This window comes from Oncorhynchus mykiss, chromosome 9 (genome assembly GCF_013265735.2).
Source record: "Oncorhynchus mykiss isolate Arlee chromosome 9, USDA_OmykA_1.1, whole genome shotgun sequence".
In the NCBI taxonomy this organism is placed as follows: domain Eukaryota; kingdom Metazoa; phylum Chordata; class Actinopteri; order Salmoniformes; family Salmonidae; genus Oncorhynchus; species Oncorhynchus mykiss.
The window spans coordinates 79,272,196-79,295,923 of record NC_048573.1 but is presented as its reverse complement, the minus strand read 5'-3'; the positions used below and the strand labels follow the sequence as shown (position 1 = coordinate 79,295,923).

At 46.1% G+C, this 23,728-nt stretch overlaps 1 protein-coding gene across 1 annotated transcript; it reads left to right on the top strand.

Annotated features, from left to right (window-relative positions):
- The first annotated feature begins 941 nt into the window (after positions 1–941).
- On the top strand, positions 942–21,919 carry si:dkey-109j17.5. Its single transcript, XM_036989156.1, has 6 exons — positions 942–1,588; positions 9,078–9,320; positions 17,239–17,510; positions 18,322–18,880; positions 18,978–19,136; positions 20,718–21,919. Exons 1-6 carry the CDS (start codon positions 1,439–1,441, stop codon positions 21,396–21,398), a joined length of 2,064 nt encoding a protein of 687 aa, XP_036845051.1. The 5' UTR covers positions 942–1,438; the 3' UTR covers positions 21,399–21,919.
- The last annotated feature ends 1,809 nt before the right edge of the window (positions 21,920–23,728 follow it).

Here is a 23,728-nt window from a genome sequence, read left to right as displayed (position 1 = left end):
GGTTGATCTACAGTTTGCAGTCCTGACCACCAGAGAACAGCTGCAGCTCCAGCTGAACAGCAACCAGGACCAGACTGAAAGACAGACTGGCCAGATCATGGTTTAGATCTGACGCAGACTAGACACACTGGCTACATTCTCCAGAAGTGTGCACTCATATTATCCCCCTCATGGATATAAATGAATGGACTGGTGTGAGGAAGGTATTTGAGGTAGATATGTACACGAAGGCAGGGTAAAGTGACTAGACATCAGGATAGATAATAATAAGGTATTTGAGGTAGATATGTACATGAAGGCAGGGTAAAGTGACTAGACATCAGGATAGATAATAATAAGGTATTTGAGGTAGATATGTACATGAAGGCAGGGTAAAGTGACTAGACATCAGGATAGATAAGGTATTTGAGGTAGATATGTACATGAAGGCAGGGTAAAGTGACTAGACATCAGGATAGATAAGGTATTTGAGGTAGATATGTACATGAAGGCAGGGTAAAGTGACTAGGCATCAGAATAGATAATAATACGGTATTTCAGGTAGATATGTACATGAAGGCAGGGTAAAGTGACTAGGCATCTGGGATAGATAATAATAAGGTATTTGAGGTAGATATGTACATGAATGCAGGGTAAAGTGACTAGGCATCAGGATAGATAATAATAAGGTATTTGAGGTAGATATGTACATGAATGCAGGGTAAAGTGACTAGGCATCAGGATAGATAATAAAAGTTAAAAAAGGCTGTGTTTTTTACAGACAGTCCAATTTTATTGAGCAATCTGATCAGCTCTGAAAAAAATCTGATGTGAAAAGATCTGATTTGATTGGTCATAAAACCAATTAGTGGAATTGGGCTGCCTGTGTATACTAAAAGCAATCCAATTAAAGGAAATTTGACTATAAAATATAGCGTCTACGGTGGGGGAATTATACTGAACGATATATTGAGTTGATCCGGCCGAGCGTTGCCGATAACTGCCGAAGTGTTTCGGAAACGCGTATCTGGTTTACTTCCTGGACCAATGGTGGCCGCCATCCTCTGCTAGCCCGAAAGCCCAGCCTCCTCGAGTAGCTGGTGCAGTTTGATAACACGGACCAGGCAGGACTGGATAGCTACAGGATTTCAGTGTTTGCAGCGATACTAGATACTTTGTTTAATAGCATGATTCGTGTACGAGCATCGTAGCTAGCTGAAACGCGATAGCTCCAAGACGCTGTTTTGGCAAGTCGCCTGTTTTAACCCATCTATTGTTGCGCGCGTCTGCCAGCGTTTTGATTACAGTGAGTAGGAAGGAAGAAAACGCACACACCCCTCCGCTCTTATGGTAGTGACTAGAGGGAGGCTCGGGAAAAAGAAAGAATAGGTAGAGAGATCTCGATTGTTGTCTTTTGGAAAGTTGAATCTACTTCCGAGGATAAAGGTTGGTCATCCCAATGGCGTCAATTTCGAAGGTGTCCATTCTGGATTACTTCAACATCGTGTTCGAGGGGGAGAACGGCAAGATCGAGTCCAACTGTAAAGCATGCGGCACCAGGATACAGGCGAAGAGGAGCGTCACATCCAACTTCGTCACACATCTCAAGGTACCGTATAGATCTGTTTTAACTAAGCTATAGATCTGTCTGACCGTAGGTGACAGTAGGCTATAGGCAGGGTTGGGTGAGTTATTTTCGAAATGTAATCCGTTACTAGTTACCTGTCAAATTGTAATCAGTAAGGTACTTTTTGGATTATCCAAACCCAGTAATGTAATCTGATTACATGTAGTTTTACATTACTTTCAACCTTAAGAGGCATTTTGAAGAAGACAAATGTATGTTACCAATTTAATGACGTCTATTGCAGGATAAGTCCATGTTAAAGATTACATAACTGGCCATATTTGGATGTTACATTTTATTTTATGGGTTGGTAATGTAGGCGTCTTCTAACCCATCGCTTTCTACTACATATAATATGATTAAATTGTATCTTTATATTAAAAACCAAAGTCCATCAGAATTCCAATCAATCAATCAAATGTATTTATAAAGCCCTTTTTACATCAGCTGTTGTCACAAAGTGCTGTACAGAATTTAAGAGCTGGAGTTACTATACAATTTTACCTTTATTTAACTAGGCAAGTCAGTTAAGAACAAATTCTTATTTTCAATGACGGCCTAGGAACAGTGGGTTGTTCCTGTTCAGGGGCAGCTTTGTACCTTGTCAGCTCGGGGATTTGAACTTGCAACCTTTCGGTTACTAGTCCAACTCTCTAACCCTGCCCCAATCATTCCAAACATTGTATACCCTGGGATCTTCAAGAACAGGACTTGGAAATATGGAAGTATAGATTATCCAAATTTATTTAACTGAGCATAACCCAAAACTATAGATTTATTAGCCAGCCCTACTCTGTTGTTTATGATTTTGTTGTCATAGAGGGCTGATTTGGCTCATTGATTTAAGTTTAAAAATAAATGCTGCCCTTATGGAATGGCATGCTTTGAGCACTACTGAAAAGTGCTATTTACATGTGAAAAATGAATGCCATATTCTGCATTTGCTAAAGGCCTATTGTTTACCTTTTTCTTGGTGACAATTTGATATCTTGGTAATATGCAGCTGTTTAACGGGCAAATCCACAGAAGTAACAGAAGCAACAAAGATACAATAACAAAACGGTCTCTGTTTTGGTGAAAAACTGAGGGATGGGCAAGGAGAAATGTAACCACTCTCAGAGTAATAGACAGAGCTGTGAATGTAAGGACTGACCATCCATGATATCAACACTATTGTTTTAACCATGCTATGAGGCTATACAGTGTTTGTTTACATTTACAGTGTTTACAAACATTGGAGTAAAACAAGCATATATTTTGGGTTCTCATGGAGTTTGACAGTTGAACTAAGCTCATGAGGCTAATAATAAGTTATATTCTTCAAGAATCAATGGACATGTATACAGTACCAGTCAAAAGTTTGGACACATCTACTCATTCTAGGATTTTTCTTTATTTTTAATATTTTCTACATTGTCGAATAATAATGAAGACATCAAAACTATGAAATAACACATGGAATCATGTAGTAACCAAAGATTCACCGTCTTCTAAACTTCTTCTAAACGGTGGCTAAACGGTGGCTACTTCTTCTAAGTAGCCACCGTTTGCCTTGATGACAGCTTTGCACACTGTTGGCATTCTCTCAACCAGCTTCATGAGGTAGTCACCTGGAATGCGTTTCAATTAACAAGTGTGCGTTGTTAATTTGTGGAAATCCTTTCCTTAATGCGTTTGAGCCAATCACTTGTCTTGTGACAAGGTAGGGGTGGTATACAGAAGGTAGCCCTATTTAGTAAAATAACAAGTCCATATTATGGCAAGAACAGCTCATAGAAGCAAAGATAAATGACAGTCCATTATTACTTTAAAACATGAAGGTCAGTAAATCTGGAAAATGTCAAGAACTTTGAACATTTCTTCAAGTGCAGTCGCAAAAACCATCAAGCGCAATGATGAAACTGGCTCTCACGAGGACCACCACAGGAATGGAAGACCCAGAATTACCTCTGCTGCAGAGGATACGTTCATTAGAGTTAACTGCATCTCAGATTGCAGCCCAAATAAATGCTTCACAGAATGCAAGTAAGACACATCTCAACATCAACTGTTCAGAGGAGATTGTGTGAATCCCGCTTTCATTGTTGAATTGCTGCAAAGGAACCACTACTAAAGGACATCAATGAGAAGAAGAGACTTACTTGGGCCAAGAAACATGAGCAATGGACATTAGACTGGTGGAAGTCTGTCCTTTGGTCTGATGAGTCAAAATGTGAGATTTTGGATTCCAACCACCATGTCTTTGAGACGCAGAGTAGGTAAACGACTGATGGCATGTGTGGTTCCCACTGTGAAGCATGGAGGAGGAGGTGTGATGTTGTGAGAGTGCATTGCTGCCTACACAGTCAGTGATTTTATTTAGAATTCAAGGCACACTTAATCAGCATGCCTACCACAGCATTCTGCAGCGATACTCCATGCCATCTGGTTTCCGCTTAGTGGGACTATCAGTTGTTTTTCTACTGGACAATGACCCAACACACCTCCAGGTTGTGTAAGAGCAATTTTACCAAGTGATGGAGTGCTGCATCAGATGACTTGGCCTCCACAATCACCCGACCTCAACCCAATTGAGATGGTTTGGGATGAGTCTTGGGAACTAATTCAAGACTGGTGGGAAAGCATTCCAGGTGAAGCTGGTTGAGAAAATGCCAAGAATGTGCAAAGCTGTCATCAAGCCTAATGGTGGCTACTTTGAAGAATCTAAAATATAAGGCAGATTTTGATTTGTGTAACACCATGGATTACAGGCAACATCCGCATCGAGCTAAAGGCTAGAGCTGCCACTTTCAAGTAGCGGGACACTAATCCGGACGCTGATAAAAAATCCTGCTACACCCTCAGAAGAACCATCAAACAGGCAAAGCATGGATACAGGATTAATATTGAATCCTACTACACCGGCTCTGACGCTCGTCGGATGTGGCAGGGCTAGAAGAATATTCCGGACTACAAATGGAAAGCCAGCCGCGAGCTGCTTTGACATGTTAATAGATTATATTTATTAATTAACATAATGCAAAGGGAGTGAACAGAAAAAAAATCTAAATCAAATCCGTATTTGGTGTGACCACACTTTGCTTTCAAAACAGCATCAATTGTTGTAGGTACACTTGTGCAAAGTCAGGGATTTTGTAGGCATACAGTGCCTTGCGAAAGTATTCGGCCCCCTTGAACTTTGCGACCTTTTGCCACATTTCAGGCTTCAAACATAAAGATATAAAACTGTATTTTTTTGTGAAGAATCAACAACAAGTGGGACACAATCATGAAGAGGAACGACATTTATTGGATATTTCAAACTTTTTTAACAAATCAAAAACTGAAAAATTGGGCGTGCAAAATTATTCAGCCCCCTTAAGTTAATACTTTGTAGCGCCACCTTTTGCTGCGATTACAGCTGTAAGTCGCTTGGGGTATGTCTCTATCAGTTTTGCACATCGAGAGACTGACATTTTTCTCCTTGTATGAGCTGAAAGTTTAGAGGGACGGCCAGGTCTTGGTAGATTTGCAGTGGTCTGATACTCCTTCCATTTCAATATTATCGCTTGCACAGTGCTCCTTGGGATGTTTAAAGCTTGGGAAATCTTTTTGTATCCAAATCCGGCTTTAAACTTCTTCACAACAGTATCTCGGACCTGCCTGGTGTGTTCCTTGTTCTTCATGATGCTCTCTGCGCTTTTAACGGACCTCTGAGACTATCACAGTGCAGGTGCATTTATACGGAGACTTGATTACACACAGGTGGATTGTATTTATCATCATTAGTCATTTAGGTCAACATTGGATCATTCAGAGATCCTCACTGAACTTCTGGAGAGAGTTTGCTGCACTGAAAGTAAAGGGGCTGAATAATTTTGCACGCCCAATTTTTCAGTTTTTGATTTGTTAAAAAAGTTTGAAATATCCAATAAATGTCGTTCCACTTCATGATTGTGTCCCACTTGTTGTTGATTCTTCACAAAAAAATACAGTTTTATATCTTTATGTTTGAAGCCTGAAATGTGGCAAAAGGTCGCAAAGTTCAAGGGGGCCGAATACTTTCGCAAGGCACTGTATGTAACAGTATAATTTTAGACCGTCCCCTCGCCCATACCCGGGCGCGAACCAGGGACCCTCTGCACACATCAACAACAGTCACCCACGAAGCTTCGTTACCCATCGCTCCACAATGCAGCGCAAGGGGAACCACTACTTCAAGGTCTCAGAGCAAGTGACGTCACCGATTGAAACACTATTTAGCGCGCACCACCGCTAACTAAGCTAGCGTTTCACATCCGTTACACATATGGTCAGGTGTATATTTAAACAATTATACCAAACAGGTGCTAATGATCATCAATTCATTATGTAGGTTGAAACACAGTCATTAACTGAAACAGCTGTGTAGGAGGAATAAAATTGGGTGAGGAACAGCCAAACTCAGCTAACAAGGTGAGGTTGCTGAAGACAGTTTACTGTCAAAGTCAAGACTGAGTACAGCAACAAGACACAGGGTAGTTATACTGCCTCAGCAAGGTCTCTCCCAGGCAGACATTTCAAGGCAGACAGGGGTTTCCAGGTGTGCTGTCCAAGCTCTTTTTGAAGAAGCACAAAGAAACGGGCAACGTTGAGGACCATAGACGCAGTGGTGAGCCAAGGAAACTTACTGCAGCAGATGAAAGACACATCATGTTTACTTTCCTTTGCAATCGGAAGATGTCCAGCAGTGCCATCAGCTCAGAATTGGCAGAAAACAGTGAAACTCTGGTACACCCATCTACTGTCCAGAGAAGTCTGGTCAGAAGTGGCCTTCATGGAAGACTTGCGGCCAAAAATCCATACCTCCGACGTGGAAACAAGGGCAAGCGACTCAACTATGCACGAAAACACAGGAACTGGGGTGCAGAAAAATGGCAGCAGGTGCTCTGAACTGATGCGTCAACATTTGAAATATTTGGCTGTAGCAGAAGGCAGTTTGTTCGTTGAAGGGCTGGAGAGCACGAATGAGTGTCTGCAGGCAACAATGAAGCATGGTGGAGGTTCCTTGCATGTTTGGGGCTGCATTTCTGCCAATGGAGTTGGGGATTTGGTCAGAATTAATGGTATCCTCAATGCTGAGAAGTACAGGCAGATACTTATCCACCATGCAATACCAATAAGGAGGCATCTGATTGGCCCAAAATGTATTCCTGCAGCATGACAACAACCCCAAACACAGTTCTTAATTGACTTTCGCTGTATCTTCAGCGTAAAGAAGAACAATGAGTCCTGGATGTGATGGTATGGCCCCCACAGCCGTGACATCAATGAGTTTGTCTGGGATTACACGAGGAGGGAGTTGCAGAGGGAGGTGTTTATTGCCAGAGTTCATAGCTTAGTAATGAGCATTTAGAGCACTATGGTGTTGAACGCTGAGCTGTAGTTAATGAATAGCATTGCAGGATTTCTTATAAGCTTCCAGGTTAGAGTCCCGCACCTTGAAAGCGGCAGCTCTACCCTTTAGCTCATTGCGAATGTTGCCTGTAATCCATGGCTTCTAGTTGGGGTATGTACGTACGGTCACTGTGGGGACAACGTCCTCGATGCACTTATTGATAAAGCCAGTGACTGATGTGGTGTACTCCTCAATGCCATCAGAATAATCCCGGGAACATATTCCAGTCTGTGATCGCAAAACATTCCTGTAGTTTAGCATCTGCTTCATCGTTTGTTATAAACCAAGTCACTGGTGCTTCCTGCTTTCATTTTTTTTTTGTAAGCAGGAATCAGGAGGATAGAGTTGTGGTCGGTTTTACCACCTGGAGGGTGAGGGAGAGCTTTGTTTCGATGAAACATGAGATATTACAGTTTTTGATGTCCTGTTGGTAGGATATTCGTGATCGTACCTCGTCTAATTTGTTGTTTAATGATTGTACGTTGGCAAGTAATACCGATGGTAAGGGCAGATTTCCCACTCGCCACCGGCAGATCCTCACAAGGCAACCAGGCCTGTGTCCTCTATACCTCCGTCTCTTTCTCCTGCCAATGACGGGGTTTTCGGCGTTGTCGGGTGTCTGAAGTACGTCCTGCGCATCCTGTTTGTTGAAGAAAAAAAATCTGTCTAATCCGAGTTGAGTGATCGCTGTCCTGATATCCAGAAGCTCTTTGTCTAATCCGAGTTGAGTGATCGCTGTCCTGATATCCAGAAGCTCTTTGTCTAATCCGAGGTGAGTGATCGCTGTCCTGATATCCAGAAGCTCTTTGTCTAATCCGAGGTGAGTGATCGCTGTCCTGATATCTAGAAGCTCTTTGTCTAATCCGTGGTGAGTGATCGCTGTCCTGATATCCAGAAGCTCTTTGTCTAATCCGAGTTGAGTGATCGCTGTCCTGATATCCAGAAGCTCTTTGTCTAATCCGAGGTGAGTGATCGCTGTCCTGATATCCAGAAGCTCTTTGTCTAATCCGAGGTGAGTGATCGCTGTCCTGATATCCAGAAGCTCTTTTTTTGCCGTAAAATACGGTGGCAGAAACATTATGTACAAAATAAATGACAAATAACGCACAAAACCCCCCACATAATAGCACAATTGTTTAGACGGCCGTGAAACTGCTGCCATTTCTTCCACCACCATCCATTAGGGATTATTTATTTTATCAGAGTGAAATAGATTGAGCAATAAAAGCTCCACTTTTATTCCATAGGCTGGGATCTGCACTGTGCAGCTGTTGCAAGAGTGCATTTTTCACTTGCTGTCCACTGGTTTCAAAAACAATGATTTGATGGGCATCATAAACGTTTTCAATTCAACCATTATTGGGTTCAAATACATATTTGCATTTGTGAACAGCCATCCACAACAACCACAATGCGCAAATAGCTAAATGAGACAGCGCATTGATGTGAATTACACTGCTGCTATGTAGATATCAATAATAAGTGATATCCGTATTTCCGTAGACCACACTGCTGTCATCCTTTACCTCTAAACGTTTATTAAAGTTGGATAATCTTTGGATGCCAATAGCAGTCGCATCATTGGAAGACATAGCCTTAGCACACATAGCACTGTAGCCTTCAAAAGCCTTTTCCTGCTCTTTCCCCGCGATCCATCAAACAAAAAAGTAATCCTCAAAGTAATCAAGTTTTTCAAAAGTATCTTAACTAAGGTATAGATCTGGGTGTCTGACAGTAGGAGACAACAGGTACAGCAGGTTATAGGTCTGTCTTAACTAAGGTATACATCTGTCTGTCTGGGTGGCTGACAGAAGGTGACAACAGGTACAGTAGGCTACTGGCTGTGATAGATACAGTATTGTCTGTGTATGAAACTGATTGCACATTGTATTCCATAGGGATAGGTAGAAGCAGGCTGAGGCTGAATTATACAGTTCTTGTTTGTCTCTGTGTGAAATTCTATTTTATTAATCAATATCAAATCTAAAACATTGCAATAGGTAGTCTGTCTGACATTTGATCATCAGAATTACACACTCTCTCTCGTTTCTACAGAGGAAGCACCAGGCGATGTACGATGAGTTTGTAAAGAAGAAGGATATGAAGCGAGAAGCCTACTCCTCATCTTCCTCCTCCCTCCATCCCTACTCCTCATCCTCCCTTCACAGCCTGGCCAACGGAGGAGGCCATCGCTGCAGTCACTCCATCACCGCTGGAGGGGTGGGAGTAGGGGGAGGGGGAGGAAGAGAGGGAGCAGGAGAAGGGGTGACGAAGTTCCACAGACACGACCCTCGCCAGGTGTGTGTGTGTGTTTTAGTAAATTTAGTGTCAGAACTATGCAAACTTATAGTTAAAATCAGTTTTTTTGTGCAACCACATTTTCCAAAAAAGTATTTGCTCTGAATTAATATTCAAAGATGTCTGCAGAAATAATGGGGTGTCAGCTATTACATGGCACCGTGAGTATTCTCTTTTGGCTATTGAACTACAATTAGTGAAGTGGATCGACACCCGCTAACAGAATGACGTCATGGGTCCCTGATCTGTACAATACAGAAATGCATCATTATGGCTTCAATGTTGTTCTCCTCATGTTCCATAAGATTGGACATCACAGTTTTGGTCAGTACAGTAGGGTAGAGGTCAGTAGAGTTCAGTACGGCAGGCTAGGATTCAGTACAGTAGGCTAGCATTCAGTACAATAGGGTAGTGTTCAGTACGGTGGAGTTCAGTACGGTAGTGTAGAGTTTAGTGCAGTAGACTAGGATTCAGTATGGTAGAGGTCAGTACGGTAGGGTAGAGGTCAGTACGGTAGGGTAGAAGTCAGTACTAGGGTTCAGTACGGTAGGCTAGGATTCAGTTCGGTAGGATAGAGTTTAGTACAGTAGACTAGGATTCAGTATGGTGGGGTAGGATTCAGTATGGTAGGGTTAGGTACGGTAGGGTACAGTTCAGTACGAGGGTTCAGTACGGTAGGGTAGAGTTCAGTACGAGGGTTCAGTACGGTAGAGTTCAGTACGGTAGGGTAGAGTTCAGTACGGTAGGGTAGAGTTCAGTACGGTAGACTAGGATTCAGTACGGTGGGGTAGGATTCAGTATGGTAGGGTTCAGTACGGTAGGGTAGAGTTCAGTACGGTAGGGTACAGTTCAGTACGAGGGTTCAGTACGGTAGGGTAGAGTTCAGTACGAGGGTTCAGTACGGTAGGGTAGAGTTCAGTACGAGGGTTCAGTACGGTAGGGTAGAGTTCAGTACGAGGGTTCAGTACGGTAGGGTAGAGTTCAGTACGAGGGTTCAGTACGGTAGGGTAGAGTTCAGTACGAGGGTTCAGTACGGTAGGGTACAGTTCAGTACGAGGGTTCAGTACGGTAGAGTTCAGTACGGTAGGGTAGAGTTCAGTACGGTAGGGTAGAGTTCAGTACGGTAGACTAGGATTCAGTACGGTGGGGTAGGATTCAGTATGGTAGGGTTCAGTACGGTAGGGTAGAGTTCAGTACGGTAGGGTACAGTTCAGTACGAGGGTTCAGTACGGTAGGGTAGAGTTCAGTACGAGGGTTCAGTACGGTAGGGTAGAGTTCAGTACGAGGGTTCAGTACGGTAGGATAGAGTTCAGTACGAGGGTTCAGTACGGTAGGGTAGAGTTCAGTACGAGGGTTCAGTACGGTAGGGTAGAGTTCAGTACGGTAGGTACCGTAGGGTAGAGTTCAGTACGGTAGGGTAGAGTTCAGTATGATGGTTCAGTACGGTAGGGTAGAGGTCAGTACGAGGGTTCAGTACAGTAGGGTAGAGGTCAGTACGGTAGGGTAGAGGTCAGTACGGTAGGGGTCAGTACGCTAGGGTAGAGGTCAGTACGGTAAGGTAGGGGTCTGTAGGGTAAGGATCAGTACAGTAGGGGTCAGTACTTGGAGGTCGGTAGGGGTCAGTAGGGTAGGGGTCAGTAGGGTAGGGGTCAGTCCGTTAGGATAGGGGTCAGTCCGTGAGGGGTCAGTACAGTAGGGTAAGGGTCTGTACGGTAGAGGTCTGAACAATAGGGGTCGGTAGGGTAGGGGTCACTACGGTAAGGTAGGGTACAGTAGGGGTCAGTATGGTGGGGTAGGTAGGGTAGGGGTCAGTACGGTAGGGGTCAGTGCGGTAGGGGTCGGTACGGTAGGGTAGGGGTCAGTACGGTAGAGTAGGAGTCGGTAGGTTAGGGGTCAGTACGGTAAGGTAGGGTTCAGTACGGTAGGGTACAGTTCAGTACGAGGGTTCAGTACGGTAGGGTAGAGTTCAGTACGAGGGTTCAGTACGGTAGGGTAGAGTTCAGTACGAGGGTTCAGTACGGTAGGGTAGAGTTCAGTACGGTAGGGTAGAGTTCAGTACGGTAGGGTAGAGTTCAGTACGGTAGGGTAGAGTTCAGTACGGTAGGGTAGAGTTCAGTATGATGGTTCAGTACGGTAGGGTAGAGGTCAGTACGAGGGTTCAGTACAGTAGGGTAGAGGTCAGTACGGTAGGGGTCAGTACGCTAGGGTAGAGGTCAGTACGGTAAGGTAGGGGTCTGTAGGGTAAGGATCAGTACAGTAGGGGTCAGTACTTGGAGGTCGATAGGGTAGGGGTCGGTAGGGTAGGGGTCGGTAGGGTAGGGGTCACTACGGTAAGGTAGGGGTCAGTATGGTAGGGTAGGGGTAGGTAGGGTAGGGGTCAGTGCGGTAGGGGTCGGTACGGTAGGGTAGGGGTCAGTACGGTAGAGTAGGAGTCGGTAGGTTAGGGGTCAGTACGGTAGGTTAGGGGTCAGTATGGTAGGGTATGGGTCATTAGGGTAGGGGTCAGTAGGGTAGGGGTCAGTACGGGAGGGTAGGGGTCATTAGGGTAGGGGTCAGTACGGGAGGGTAGGGGTCATTAGGGTAGGGGTCAGTCCGGGAGGGTAAGGGTCAGTACGGTAGGGGTCAGTACTTGGAGGTCGGTAGGGGTCAGTAGGGTAGGGGTCAGTAGGGTAGGGGTCAGTCCGTTAGGATAGGGGTCAGTCCGTGAGGGGTCAGTACAGTAGGGTAAGGGTCTGTACGGTAGAGGTCTGAACAATAGGGGTCGGTAGGGTAGGGGTCACTACGGTAAGGTAGGGTACAGTAGGGGTCAGTATGGTGGGGTAGGTAGGGTAGGGGTCAGTACGGTAGGGGTCAGTGCGGTAGGGGTCGGTACGGTAGGGTAGGGGTCAGTACGGTAGAGTAGGAGTCGGTAGGTTAGGGGTCAGTACGGTAAGGTAGGGTTCAGTACGGTAGGGTACAGTTCAGTACGAGGGTTCAGTACGGTAGGGTAGAGTTCAGTACGAGGGTTCAGTACGGTAGGGTAGAGTTCAGTACGAGGGTTCAGTACGGTAGGGTAGAGTTCAGTACGGTAGGGTAGAGTTCAGTACGGTAGGGTAGAGTTCAGTACGGTAGGGTAGAGTTCAGTACGGTAGGGTAGAGTTCAGTACGGTAGGGTAGAGTTCAGTATGATGGTTCAGTACGGTAGGGTAGAGGTCAGTACGAGGGTTCAGTACAGTAGGGTAGAGGTCAGTACGGTAGGGGTCAGTACGCTAGGGTAGAGGTCAGTACGGTAAGGTAGGGGTCTGTAGGGTAAGGATCAGTACAGTAGGGGTCAGTACTTGGAGGTCGGTAGGGTAGGGGTCGGTAGGGTAGGGGTCACTACGGTAAGGTAGGGGTCAGTATGGTAGGGTAGGGGTAGGTAGGGTAGGGGTCAGTGCGGTAGGGGTCGGTACGGTAGGGTAGGGGTCAGTACGGTAGAGTAGGAGTCGGTAGGTTAGGGGTCAGTACGGTAGGTTAGGGGTCAGTATGGTAGGGTATGGGTCATTAGGGTAGGGGTCAGTAGGGTAGGGGTCAGTACGGGAGGGTAGGGGTCATTAGGGTAGGGGTCAGTACGGGAGGGTAGGGGTCATTAGGGTAGGGGTCAGTCCGGGAGGGTAAGGGTCAGTACGGTAGGGGTAAGGGTCAGTACGGTAGAGGTCTGAACAGTAGGTGTCAGTACGGTAGGGGTCAGTACGGTAGGGTAGGGGTCTGAACAGTAGGGGTCACTACGGTGGGGTAAGGGTCACTACGGTAGGCTAGGGGTCAGTACGGTAAGGGTCAGTACGGGAGGGTAGGGGTCAGTAGAGTAAGGGTCAGTACGGGAGGGTAGGAGTCAGTAGGGTAAGGGTCAGTACGGGAGGGTAGGGGTAAGTAGGGTAAGGGTCAGTACGGGAGGGTAGGAGTCAGTAGGGTAAGGGTCAGTACGGTAGGGTAGGGGTCAGTAGGGTAAGGGTCAGTACGGTAGGGTAGGGGTCAGTAGGGTAAGGGTCAGTAGGGTAGGGTAAGGGTCAGTAGGGTAAGGGTCAGTACGGTAGGGTAGGAGACGCTATATGAGCTGAACATAGCAGTATGTCAGTGGAAGAGAGGACAGTAACAAACTGGTTTGTGATGATTTCCCATTGTAGCCAGTTCAGTTGCAGTAATTCCACTAAAGATGTTTTTGGTATTTACGGGTTTTAATCACTTACCAATTTTGTTTATGAATTATTCTCAGTAAATTCACCACCATTAAATGTTACTTCTGTGAACGTTCATTATCCTCCCTCATGAGGGAGAAAAATTTGACAATATCTTCAGAATATTTAGGTTGTTGGTAACGGAATTACAAGGCAAGGATATATTTCAGGTTAACATTAAGTGTTGATGTTATTTGGCAGGGGTCTTAGCATCTACGTTAAGTGTTGATGTTAGTTGGTGGAGGTCTTAACGACGATGTTATTGTGTTGATGTTAGTTGGCGGAGGTCTTAACGTCAACGTTATTGTGTTGATGTTAGTTGGTGGAGGTCTTAACGTCAACGTTATTGTGTTGATGTTAGTTGGCGGATGTCTTAACGTCAACGTTATTGTGTTGATGTTTGTTGGCGGAGGCCTTAACGTCGACGTTATTGTGTTGATGTTAGTTGGCGGCGGTCTTAACGTCGACGTTATTGTGTTGATGTTAGTTGGCGGAGGTCTTAACGTCGACGTTATTGTGTTGATGTTGGCGGAGGCCTTAACGTCGACGTTATTGTGTTGATGTTAGTTGGCGGAGGTCTTAACGTCGACGTTATTGTGTTGATGTTAGTTGGTGGAGGTCTTAACGTCAACGTTATTGTGTTGATGTTGGCGGAGGCCTTAACGTCGATGTTATTGTGTTGATGTTGGCGGAGGCCTTAACGTCGATGTTATTGTGTTGATGTTAGTTGGCGGAGGCCTTAACGTCGACGTTGATGTTAGTTGGCGGAGGCCTTAACGTCGACGTTATTGTGTTGATGTTAGTTGGCGGAGGTCTTAACGTCAACGTTATTTTGTTGATGTTAGTTGGCGGAGGTCTTAACGTTGACGTTATTGTGTTGATGTTGGCAGAGGCCTTAACGTCAACGTTATTGTGTTGATGTTAGTTGGCGGAGGTCTTCACGTTGACGTTATTGTGTTGATGTCAGTTGGCAGAGGTCTTAACGTCAACGTTATTGTGTTGATGTTGGCGGAGGTCTTAACGTCGACGTTATTGTGTTGATGTTAGTTGGAGGAGGTCTTAACGTCGACGTTATTGTGTTGATGTTAGTGGGCGGAGGTCTTAACGTCGATGTTATTGTGTTGATGTTAGTTGGCGGAGGTCTTAACGTCGATGTTATTGTGTTGATGTTAGTTGGCGGAGGCCTTAACGTCGACGTTATTGTGTTGATGTTAGTTGGCGGAGGTCTTAACGTCGACGTTATTGTGTTGATGTTAGTTGGCGGAGGTCTTAACGTCGATGTTATTGTGTTGATGTTAGTTGGCGGAGGTCTTAACGTCAACGTTATTGTGTTGATGTTAGTTGGCGGAGGTCTTAACGTCGACGTTATTGTGTTGATTTTAGTTGGCGGAGGTCTTAACGTCGATGTTATTGTGTTGATGTTAGTGGGCGGAGGTCTTAACGTCGACGTTATTGTGTTGATGTTAGTTGGCGGAGGTCTTAACGTCAACGTTATTGTGTTGATGTTAGTTGGCGGAGGTCTTAACGTCGATGTTATTGTGTTGATGTTAGTTGGCGGAGGTCTTAACGTCGACGTTATTGTGTTGATGTTAGTTGGCGGAGGTCTTAACGTCGACGTTATTGTGTTGATGTTAGTTGGCGGAGGTCTTAACGTCGACGTTATTGTGTTGATTTTAGTTGGCGGAGGTCTTAACGTCGATGTTATTGTGTTGATGTTAGTTGGCGGAGGCCTTAACGTCGACGTTATTGTGTTGATGTTAGTTGGCGGAGGTCTTAACGTCGACGTTATTGTGTTGATGTTAGTTGGCGGAGGCCTTAACGTCGACGTTATTGTGTTGATGTTGGCGGAGGCCTTAACGTCGACGTTATTGTGTTGATGTTAGTTGGAGGAGGTCTTAACGTCGACGTTATTGTGTTGATGTTAGTTGGCGGAGGTCTTAACGTCGACGTTATTGTGTTGATGTTAGTTGGCGGAGGCCTTAACGTCGACGTTATTGTGTTGATGTTAGTTGGAGGAGGTCTTAACGTCGACGTTATTGTGTTGATGTTAGTTGGCGGAGGTCTTAACGTCGACGTTATTGTGTTGATGTTAGTTGGCGGAGGTCTTAACGTCGACGTTATTGTGTTGATGTTAGTTGGCGGAGGTCTTAACGTCGATGTTATTGTGTTGATGTTAGTTGGCGGAGGTCTTAACGTCAACGTTATTGTGTTGATGTTAGTTGGCGGAGGTCTTAACGTCGACGTTATTGTGTTGATTTTAGTTGGCGGAGGTCTTAACGTCGATGTTATTGTGTTGATGTTAGTGGGCGGAGGTCTTAACGTCGACGTTATTGTGTTGATGTTAGTTGGCGGAGGTCTTAACGTCAACGTTATTGTGTTGATGTTAGTTGGCGGAGGTCTTAACGTCGATGTTATTGTGTTGATGTTAGTTGGCGGAGGTCTTAACGTCGACGTTATTGTGTTGATGTTAGTTGGCGGAGGTCTTAACGTCGACGTTATTGTGTTGATGTTAGTTGGCGGAGGTCTTAACGTCGACGTTATTGTGTTGATTTTAGTTGGCGGAGGTCTTAACGTCGATGTTATTGTGTTGATGTTAGTTGGCGGAGGCCTTAACGTCGACGTTATTGTGTTGATGTTAGTTGGCGGAGGTCTTAACGTCGACGTTATTGTGTTGATGTTAGTTGGCGGAGGCCTTAACGTCGACGTTATTGTGTTGATGTTGGCGGAGGCCTTAACGTCGACGTTATTGTGTTGATGTTAGTTGGAGGAGGTCTTAACGTCGACGTTATTGTGTTGATGTTAGTTGGCGGAGGTCTTAACGTCGACGTTATTGTGTTGATGTTAGTTGGCGGAGGCCTTAACGTCGACGTTATTGTGTTGATGTTAGTTGGAGGAGGTCTTAACGTCGACGTTATTGTGTTGATGTTAGTTGGCGGAGGTCTTAACGTCGACGTTATTGTGTTGATGTTAGTTGGCGGAGGTCTTAACGTCGACGTTATTGTGTTGATGTTAGTTGGAGGAGGTCTTAACGTTGACGTTATTGTGTTGATGTTAGTTGGAGGAGGTCTTAACGTCGACGTTATTGTGTTGATGTTAGTTGGCGGAGGTCTTAACGTCGACGTTATTGTGTTGATGTATTTCTAATACCTTATAAAACTTTCTGGTAGATGTTTTCTAAGATCCATCTGTCTATCCAGAAATCAAAGCCTTTCTTATGCCTATGGGTCCTTTTCGATTGAAATTCCTGTGTTGTGTAGTTTTAGTGTGTTATAGACCGTGCTGTGTTTGACTTCATCTTGTTCATTGTATTATTAAGCAATGAGGTCCGAGAGGGTTTGGTATATGGCCAATATACCACGGCTAAGGGCTGTTCTTAGGCACGACTCATCGAGGTGCCTTGTTGCTATTATAAACTCGTTACCGATGTAATTATGGTGCAGCAGGTAGCCTAGTCAAATGAAATCAAATTTATTTATATAGCCCTTCGTACATCAGCTGATATCTCAAAGTGCTGTACAGAAACCCAGCCTAAAACCCCAAACAGCAAGCAATGCAGGTGTAGAAGCCTCTAGGGTGAGCTGATATCTCAAAGTGCTGTACAGAAACCCAGCCTAAAACCCCAAACAGCAAGCAATGCAGGTGTAGAAGCACGGTGGCAAGGACAATCTCTGAATGTGTGTGTGTGTTGTAGTTTGTGTGTAATGGACAGTATTATGTTTGACCAGGTGCTGATCTCGGAGGCGATAGCGAAGATGCTGGTCCAGGACCTCCAGCCTGCCTCCCTGGTGGATCTCAGAGGATTCAGAGAGTTACTGCAGCTGTTAGAGCCTCGCTATACCCCCGAGCCCCCCCGATACCTCCACACCCAGCTCCTCCCAGCCTACGCCTACCAGGCCCAGCTGGCCACCAGACAGGCCCTGGCCTCAGCCCTCTCTCTCAGCCTCTCTGTCTCCCTCTGGAGGGGTTTCCTTGGGACCACAGCAGGGGTTAACACTGGGTATGTACTCTAAGCCTAACTCTAGGGTACGGGCAGGTCTCAGGTTTCACTAAATTGATCACTAACATTTTGAAGCTGAGCTCTTTCCTCGTCCTCTGCTGCACAGTACAGTCATATCTGATCATAACATGGTGTCAGAAGTGCTTCAACCTCATTAAATATCAGACAGGAGAGATTATTTCACAGGAAATGTTGCTGGACTCTTAGTTTAGAGTGATAAAAAGTAGCTAACAGCTCTCATCATTGAGCAGCCCGAGCAGAGCTGTTGCTATGGATACTCAGACTCAGAGCCTCCATGAGCAGAATGCATGCAGAGTGAGCTCCCTGAGCACAGGGAGCGAGTGACAGACAGAGAGGAGCAGCTAATGGATTTACTAACAGGAAGTTATTTCGGTCTTCGGGCAGGGCCGGGCCTTAAATTTGGCTGAAACAATCGGGCCTGAATGTCGCGGGTAGGGCTTGGGCTTAAAATTCATACTCGTGCATGGCTCTACTGTGCATGGCTAAAATCACCATCTCTGTGTTTTAATATGTCTGGCCTACTGGCCTACTGTCCTACTCAGGGTGCCATTTGGAACCCATACCTAATATTTTCCTATATAGTGCACTAGTTTATAACACCTTATTTCCTATGTAGTGCACTAGTTTGACACCCTATTTCCTATGTAGTGCACTAGTTAATGACACCCTATTTCCTATATAGTGCACTAGTTTGACACCCTATTTCCTATATAGTGCACTAGTTTATGGGAATAGCATGCCGTCATCTAGGGTTGTTCATTATGACATCGCTGTGTCCTCCTACCTGCAGGTACCTGGGGGTGACCTGCCACTTCCTGTCGTCTGATTGGCAGATGCGTTCCGCCCTGCTGGCCTGCCTCCCTCTGGTTGGTGGGCTCTCGGCCAATCGCGTGCTAGCAGAGTTCGAGGAGGTGTGTGTGGCGCACGGCGTTTCGGGCCGAGCGTTCCGTGTCGTGGCTGACCCATTTCCCGCTGAAACTCACCCCTCATGCCGCCTACCAGGGTTCTGTATCCACGGCAACCCGGGAGATGATGCTGACGAGGAAGAGGAGGAGAGTGGGGATGAAGGAGGAGAGAGGGAAGGAGAGGTAGAACAGGAGGACTGGTGGGAGGGAGGTCTGGGGTCTGGCAGGATAGACTGTTTCTGTTGTTCTCTGGGTCAGTGTGTGAGAGATGGACTGCTCTCCTCCTCTCCTCTCCTCTCCTCCACCCTGGCTAAAGCCTCATCCTTCTATAACTATGTCACCTCCGCCGTGCCACACGACAAACTGGTGGGCCTGTTGGGAGGGGGGTTGGGGGGGGCAGGGAGCAACAGGGCTGGAGAGCGAGACTGGGCCGTACAACTCAAGGTAAGAAGGACTTAATATAGTCTAGTTACAACAACCTGCTGGTTTAAAAGTGTAAATTGTAACAATGCTCTTTTGATTCCATTTTCCTCTCCTCCAGGTGTTGCGTGGTCTTCTGGACTCAGCAGAGTTCTTGGAGGATGTGTCTGACCGGGCTGACCTGGTGCTGAGTGGCCAGGAGGTGGCGCTGCTCAGAGAACTGACAGACACACTGGAACCCTTTACTGAGGCCTGGGACATGGTGCACACGCACAGACAGGTGAGAGACAGACAGACAGACACACGCACAGACAGGTGAGAGACAGACAGACAGACACACGCACAGACAGGTGAGAGACAGACACACGCACAGACAGGTGAGAGACAGACACACGCACAGACAGGTGAGAGACAGACAGACAGACACACGCACAGACAGGTGACAGACAGACAGACAGACGCACAGACAGGTGAGAGACAGACAGACAGACAGACAGACGCACAGACAGGTGTGAGACTCACAGACGGGTGAGACGCACAGACGGGTGAGATGCACAGACGGGTGAGATGCACAGACGGGTGAGACGCACAGACGGGTGAGACGCACAGAGAGACAGACAGACAGACAGGTGAGATACAGACACACACACAGACAGGTGAGAGACACACAGACAGACAGGTGAGAGACACACAGACAGACAGACAGGTGAGACAGACAGGTGAGAGACACACAGACAGACAGACAGGTGAGAGACACACATACAGACAGACAGACAGACAGGTGAGAGACACACAGACAGACAGACAGACAGGTGAGAGACACACACACAGACAGACAGACAGACAGACAGGTGAGAGACACACAGACAGACAGACAGACAGGTGAGAGACACACACAGACAGACAGACAGGTGAGAGACACACAGACAGACAGGTGAGACACACAGACAGACAGACAGGTGAGAGACAGACAGACAGACAGGTGAGAGACAGACAGACAGACAGGTGAGAGACAGACAGACAGACAGGTGAGAGACAGACAGACAGACAGGTGAGAGACAGACAGACAGACAGGTGAGAGACAGACAGACAGACAGGTGAGAGACAGACAGACAGACAGGTGAGAGACAGACAGACAGACAGGTGAGAGACAGACAGACAGACAGGTGAGAGACAGACAGACAGACAGGTGAGAGACAGACAGACAGACAGGTGAGAGACAGACAGACAGACAGGTGAGAGACAGACGGACAGACAGGTGAGAGACAGACGGACAGATAGGTGAGAGACAGACGGACAGACAGGTGAGAGACAGACGGACAGACAGGTGAGAGACAGACGGACAGACAGGTGAGAGACACAGACAGACAGGTGAGAGACAGACAGACAGGTGAGAGACAGACAGACAGACAGACAGGTGAGAGACAGACAGACAGACAGGTGAGAGACAGACAGACAGACAGGTGAGAGACAGACAGACAGACAGGTGAGAGACAGACAGACAGACAGGTGAGAGACAGACAGACAGACAGGTGAGAGACAGACAGACAGACAGGTGAGAGACAGACAGACAGACAGGTGAGAGACAGACAGACAGATAGACAGGTGAGAGACGCACAGACAGACACGTGAGAGACGCACAGACAGATACGTGAGAGACGCACAGACAGACACGTGAGAGACGCACAGACAGACACGTGAGAGACGCACAGACAGACACGTGAGAGACGCACAGACAGACACGTGAGAGACGCACAGACAGACACGTGAGAGACGCACAGACAGACACGTGAGAGACGCACAGACAGACACGTGAGAGACAGACAGACAGTTTAATGGTTGTGTTCTTGTCTCCTGACAGGGTGACAGACACGTCTCCATCAGTCTGGCTCTGCCCTGTGTCCTGGGGCTCCGTAAGCACCTGTCAGAGTGCGTCTCCCCCCAGCTACCCTGCCTGCTGCTGGGCTTGTCTCAAGCCGTAGAGCGCCGCCTGGCTCCCATCCTGGAGGACCCTCTGTACGTCACCGCCACCACCCTGGACCCACAGTTCAAACTCACCTGGAGCTCAGACCCTGACTGGCACAGACAGGTCCTCCTGGACGAGGTCACCAAACACACACAAACACAGGGCCCCAGCATGGAGCTCACCCCCCAGGCCCAGTCCCCTGACGCAGCTTTGTCCCCAGCCTCGTCCCCTCTTCCTTCCTCCACTTCGCTCAGCAGGCCCTGCAAGCTGTTCTCCTTCATCAAGCAAAGGCCCACGGCGCAGGCAAAGAGTGTGGAGCAGGAGCTGGCAGGGTACCTGCGTGAGGAGCCCACTGAGGAGGAGCCTCTCCACTACTGGAGACGAAAGACTATAGACTTCCCTCAGCTCAGCCAGGTGGCCAAGCGGGCGTTTACTGTGCCGGCTGGGACCTCCACCGTGGAGACCATCTTTACCTCGGCCAGACACTGGCTCCAACCCGGCAGAGGCAGGGCTCTCCCCAAAAACCTTGAGACACTCATCTATCTCAAAACCAACTATAGGTTACTGTGGACTTAATGGATCAGCCCTACACCCGAGGCACAAACAGAGCTACAGAGGCACTAACAGAGCTACAGAGACACAAACACAGCTACAGGCTGGTAATGTTGTCCATGTAACCCGATGGAGACTCAAAAACTTGAAGACCAATTACAGACTACTGTGGACTTCGACACAGACCGCTATGGACCGAAACACTATAGTCCATGTAGCCTACAGGTTTCAGACCTAACCACTATAGTCCATGTAGCCTACAGGTTTCAGACCTAAACACTATAGTCCAATTAGCCTACAGGTTTCAGACCTAACCACTATAGTCCATGTAGCCTACAGGTTTCAGACCTAAACACTATAGTCCAATTAGCCTACGGTTTCAGACCTAAACACCATAATCCATGAAGCCTACAGGTTTCAGACCTACAGTGCCTTGCAAAAGTATTCACCCCCCTTGGTGATTTGCCTACTTTGTTGCATTACAACCTGTCATTTAAAGATTTTTATTTGGATTTCATGTAATAGACATATACAAAATAGTACAAATTGGTGAAGTGAAATGAAAAAAATTACTTGTTTAAAAGAATTCAATAAAATTACAAACTGAAAAGTGGTGCGTGCATATGTTTTCACCCCCTTTGCTATGAAGACCCTAAATAAGAACTGGTGCAACCAATTATCTTCAGAAGTCACATAATTAGTTAGATTGTACACAGGTGGACTTTATTTAAGTCACATGATCTCAATATATATACACCTGTTCTGAAAGGCCCCAGAGTCTGCAACACCACCAAGCAAGCGGTACCATGAAGACCAAGGAGCTCTCCAAACAGGTCAGGGACAAAGTTGTGGAGAAGTACAGATCAGGGTTGGGTTATAAAAAAAAATATCTGAAACTTTGAACATCCCACGGAGCACCATTAAATCCATTATTAGAAAATGGAAAGAATATTGCACCAAAACTCACAGTCCAGGCAAGGAGGGCATTAATCAGAGAGGCAACAAAGAGACCAAAGATAACCCTGAAGGAGCTGCAAAGCTCCACAGTGGAGATTGGAGTATCTGTCCATAGGACCACTTTAAGCTGTACACTCCACAGAGCTGGGCTTTACAGAAGAGTGGCCAGAAAAAAGCCATTGCTTAAAGAAAAAAAATAAGCAAACACGTTTGGTGTTCGCCAAAAGCCATGTGGGAGACTCCCCAAACATATGGAAAAAGGTACTCTGGTCAGATGAGACTCAAATTGAGCTTTTTGGCTATCAAGGAAAACGCTATGACTGGCACAAACCCAACACCTCTCATCACCCCGAGAACACCATCCCCACAGTGACGCATGGTGGTGGCAGCATCATGCTGTGGGGATGTTTTTCATCGGCAGGGACTGGGAAACTGGTCAGAATTGAAGGAATGATGGATGCCGCTAAATACAGGGAAGTTATTGAGGGAAACCTGTTTAAGTCCTCCAGATATTTGAGACTGGGACAGAGGTTCACCTTCCAGCAGAACAATGATCCTAAGTACACTGCTAAAGCAACACTTGAGTGGTTTAAGGGGAAACATTTAAATATCTTGGAATAGCCTAGTCAAAACCCAGACCTCAATCCAATTGAGAATCTGTGGTATGACTTAAAGAGAGCTGGAGCAGTTTTGCCTTGACGAATGGACAAAAATTACAGTGGCTAGATGTGCTAAGCTTATAGAGACATATTCCAAGAGACTTGCAGCTGTAATTGCTGTTAAAGGTGGCTCTACAAAGTATTGACTTGGGGGGGGGGGGGGGGGGGGATAGTTATGCACGCTCAAGTTTTGTGTTTTCTTGTCTTATTTCTTGTTTGATAAATATGTTGCATCTTCAAAGTGATTGGCAGGTGTTTAAATCAAATGATACAAACCCCCTGAAAATCTATTTTCATTCCAGGTTGTAAGGCAACAAAATAGGAAAAATGCCAAGGGGGGTGAATACTTTCGCAAGCCACTGTAAACACTATAGTTCATGAAGCCTACAGGTTTCAGACTGCTATGGACGTAAACACTATAATCCATGTTCCCTACAGGTTTCAGACCTGAACACTATAGTCCATTTAGCCTACAGGTTTCAGACTGCTTTGTACCTAAACACTGTACCCAGCTGACAACGAACATTCCCACAACTTTAGAAAACGAGTCTCATTAGGTCATTAAATAATGTTTTTAATACAAATGTTCCTGTGATGTGCAAGGAATGTTTTCAAAAGACAATTCATTTTAATGTCCAATAGAACGTGATTACCATGTTCTCAGAACTTAATATTTCCCCAATTCATTTTAATGTTCAATAGAACGTGGTTACCATGTTCTCAGAACTTAATATTTCC

Bases quoted from the DNA above. Each gene is read 5' to 3' on its own strand.
- si:dkey-109j17.5 (XM_036989156.1), top strand. From the start codon at position 1,439: ATGGCGTCAATTTCGAAGGTGTCCATTCTGGATTACTTCAACATCGTG. The intron at 9,321-17,238 runs GTGTGTGTGTGT...ATGTTTGACCAG, and splicing joins ACAGACACGACCCTCGCCAG to GTGCTGATCTCGGAGGCGAT. The intron at 19,137-20,717 runs GTGAGAGACAGA...GTCTCCTGACAG, and splicing joins TGGTGCACACGCACAGACAG to GGTGACAGACACGTCTCCAT.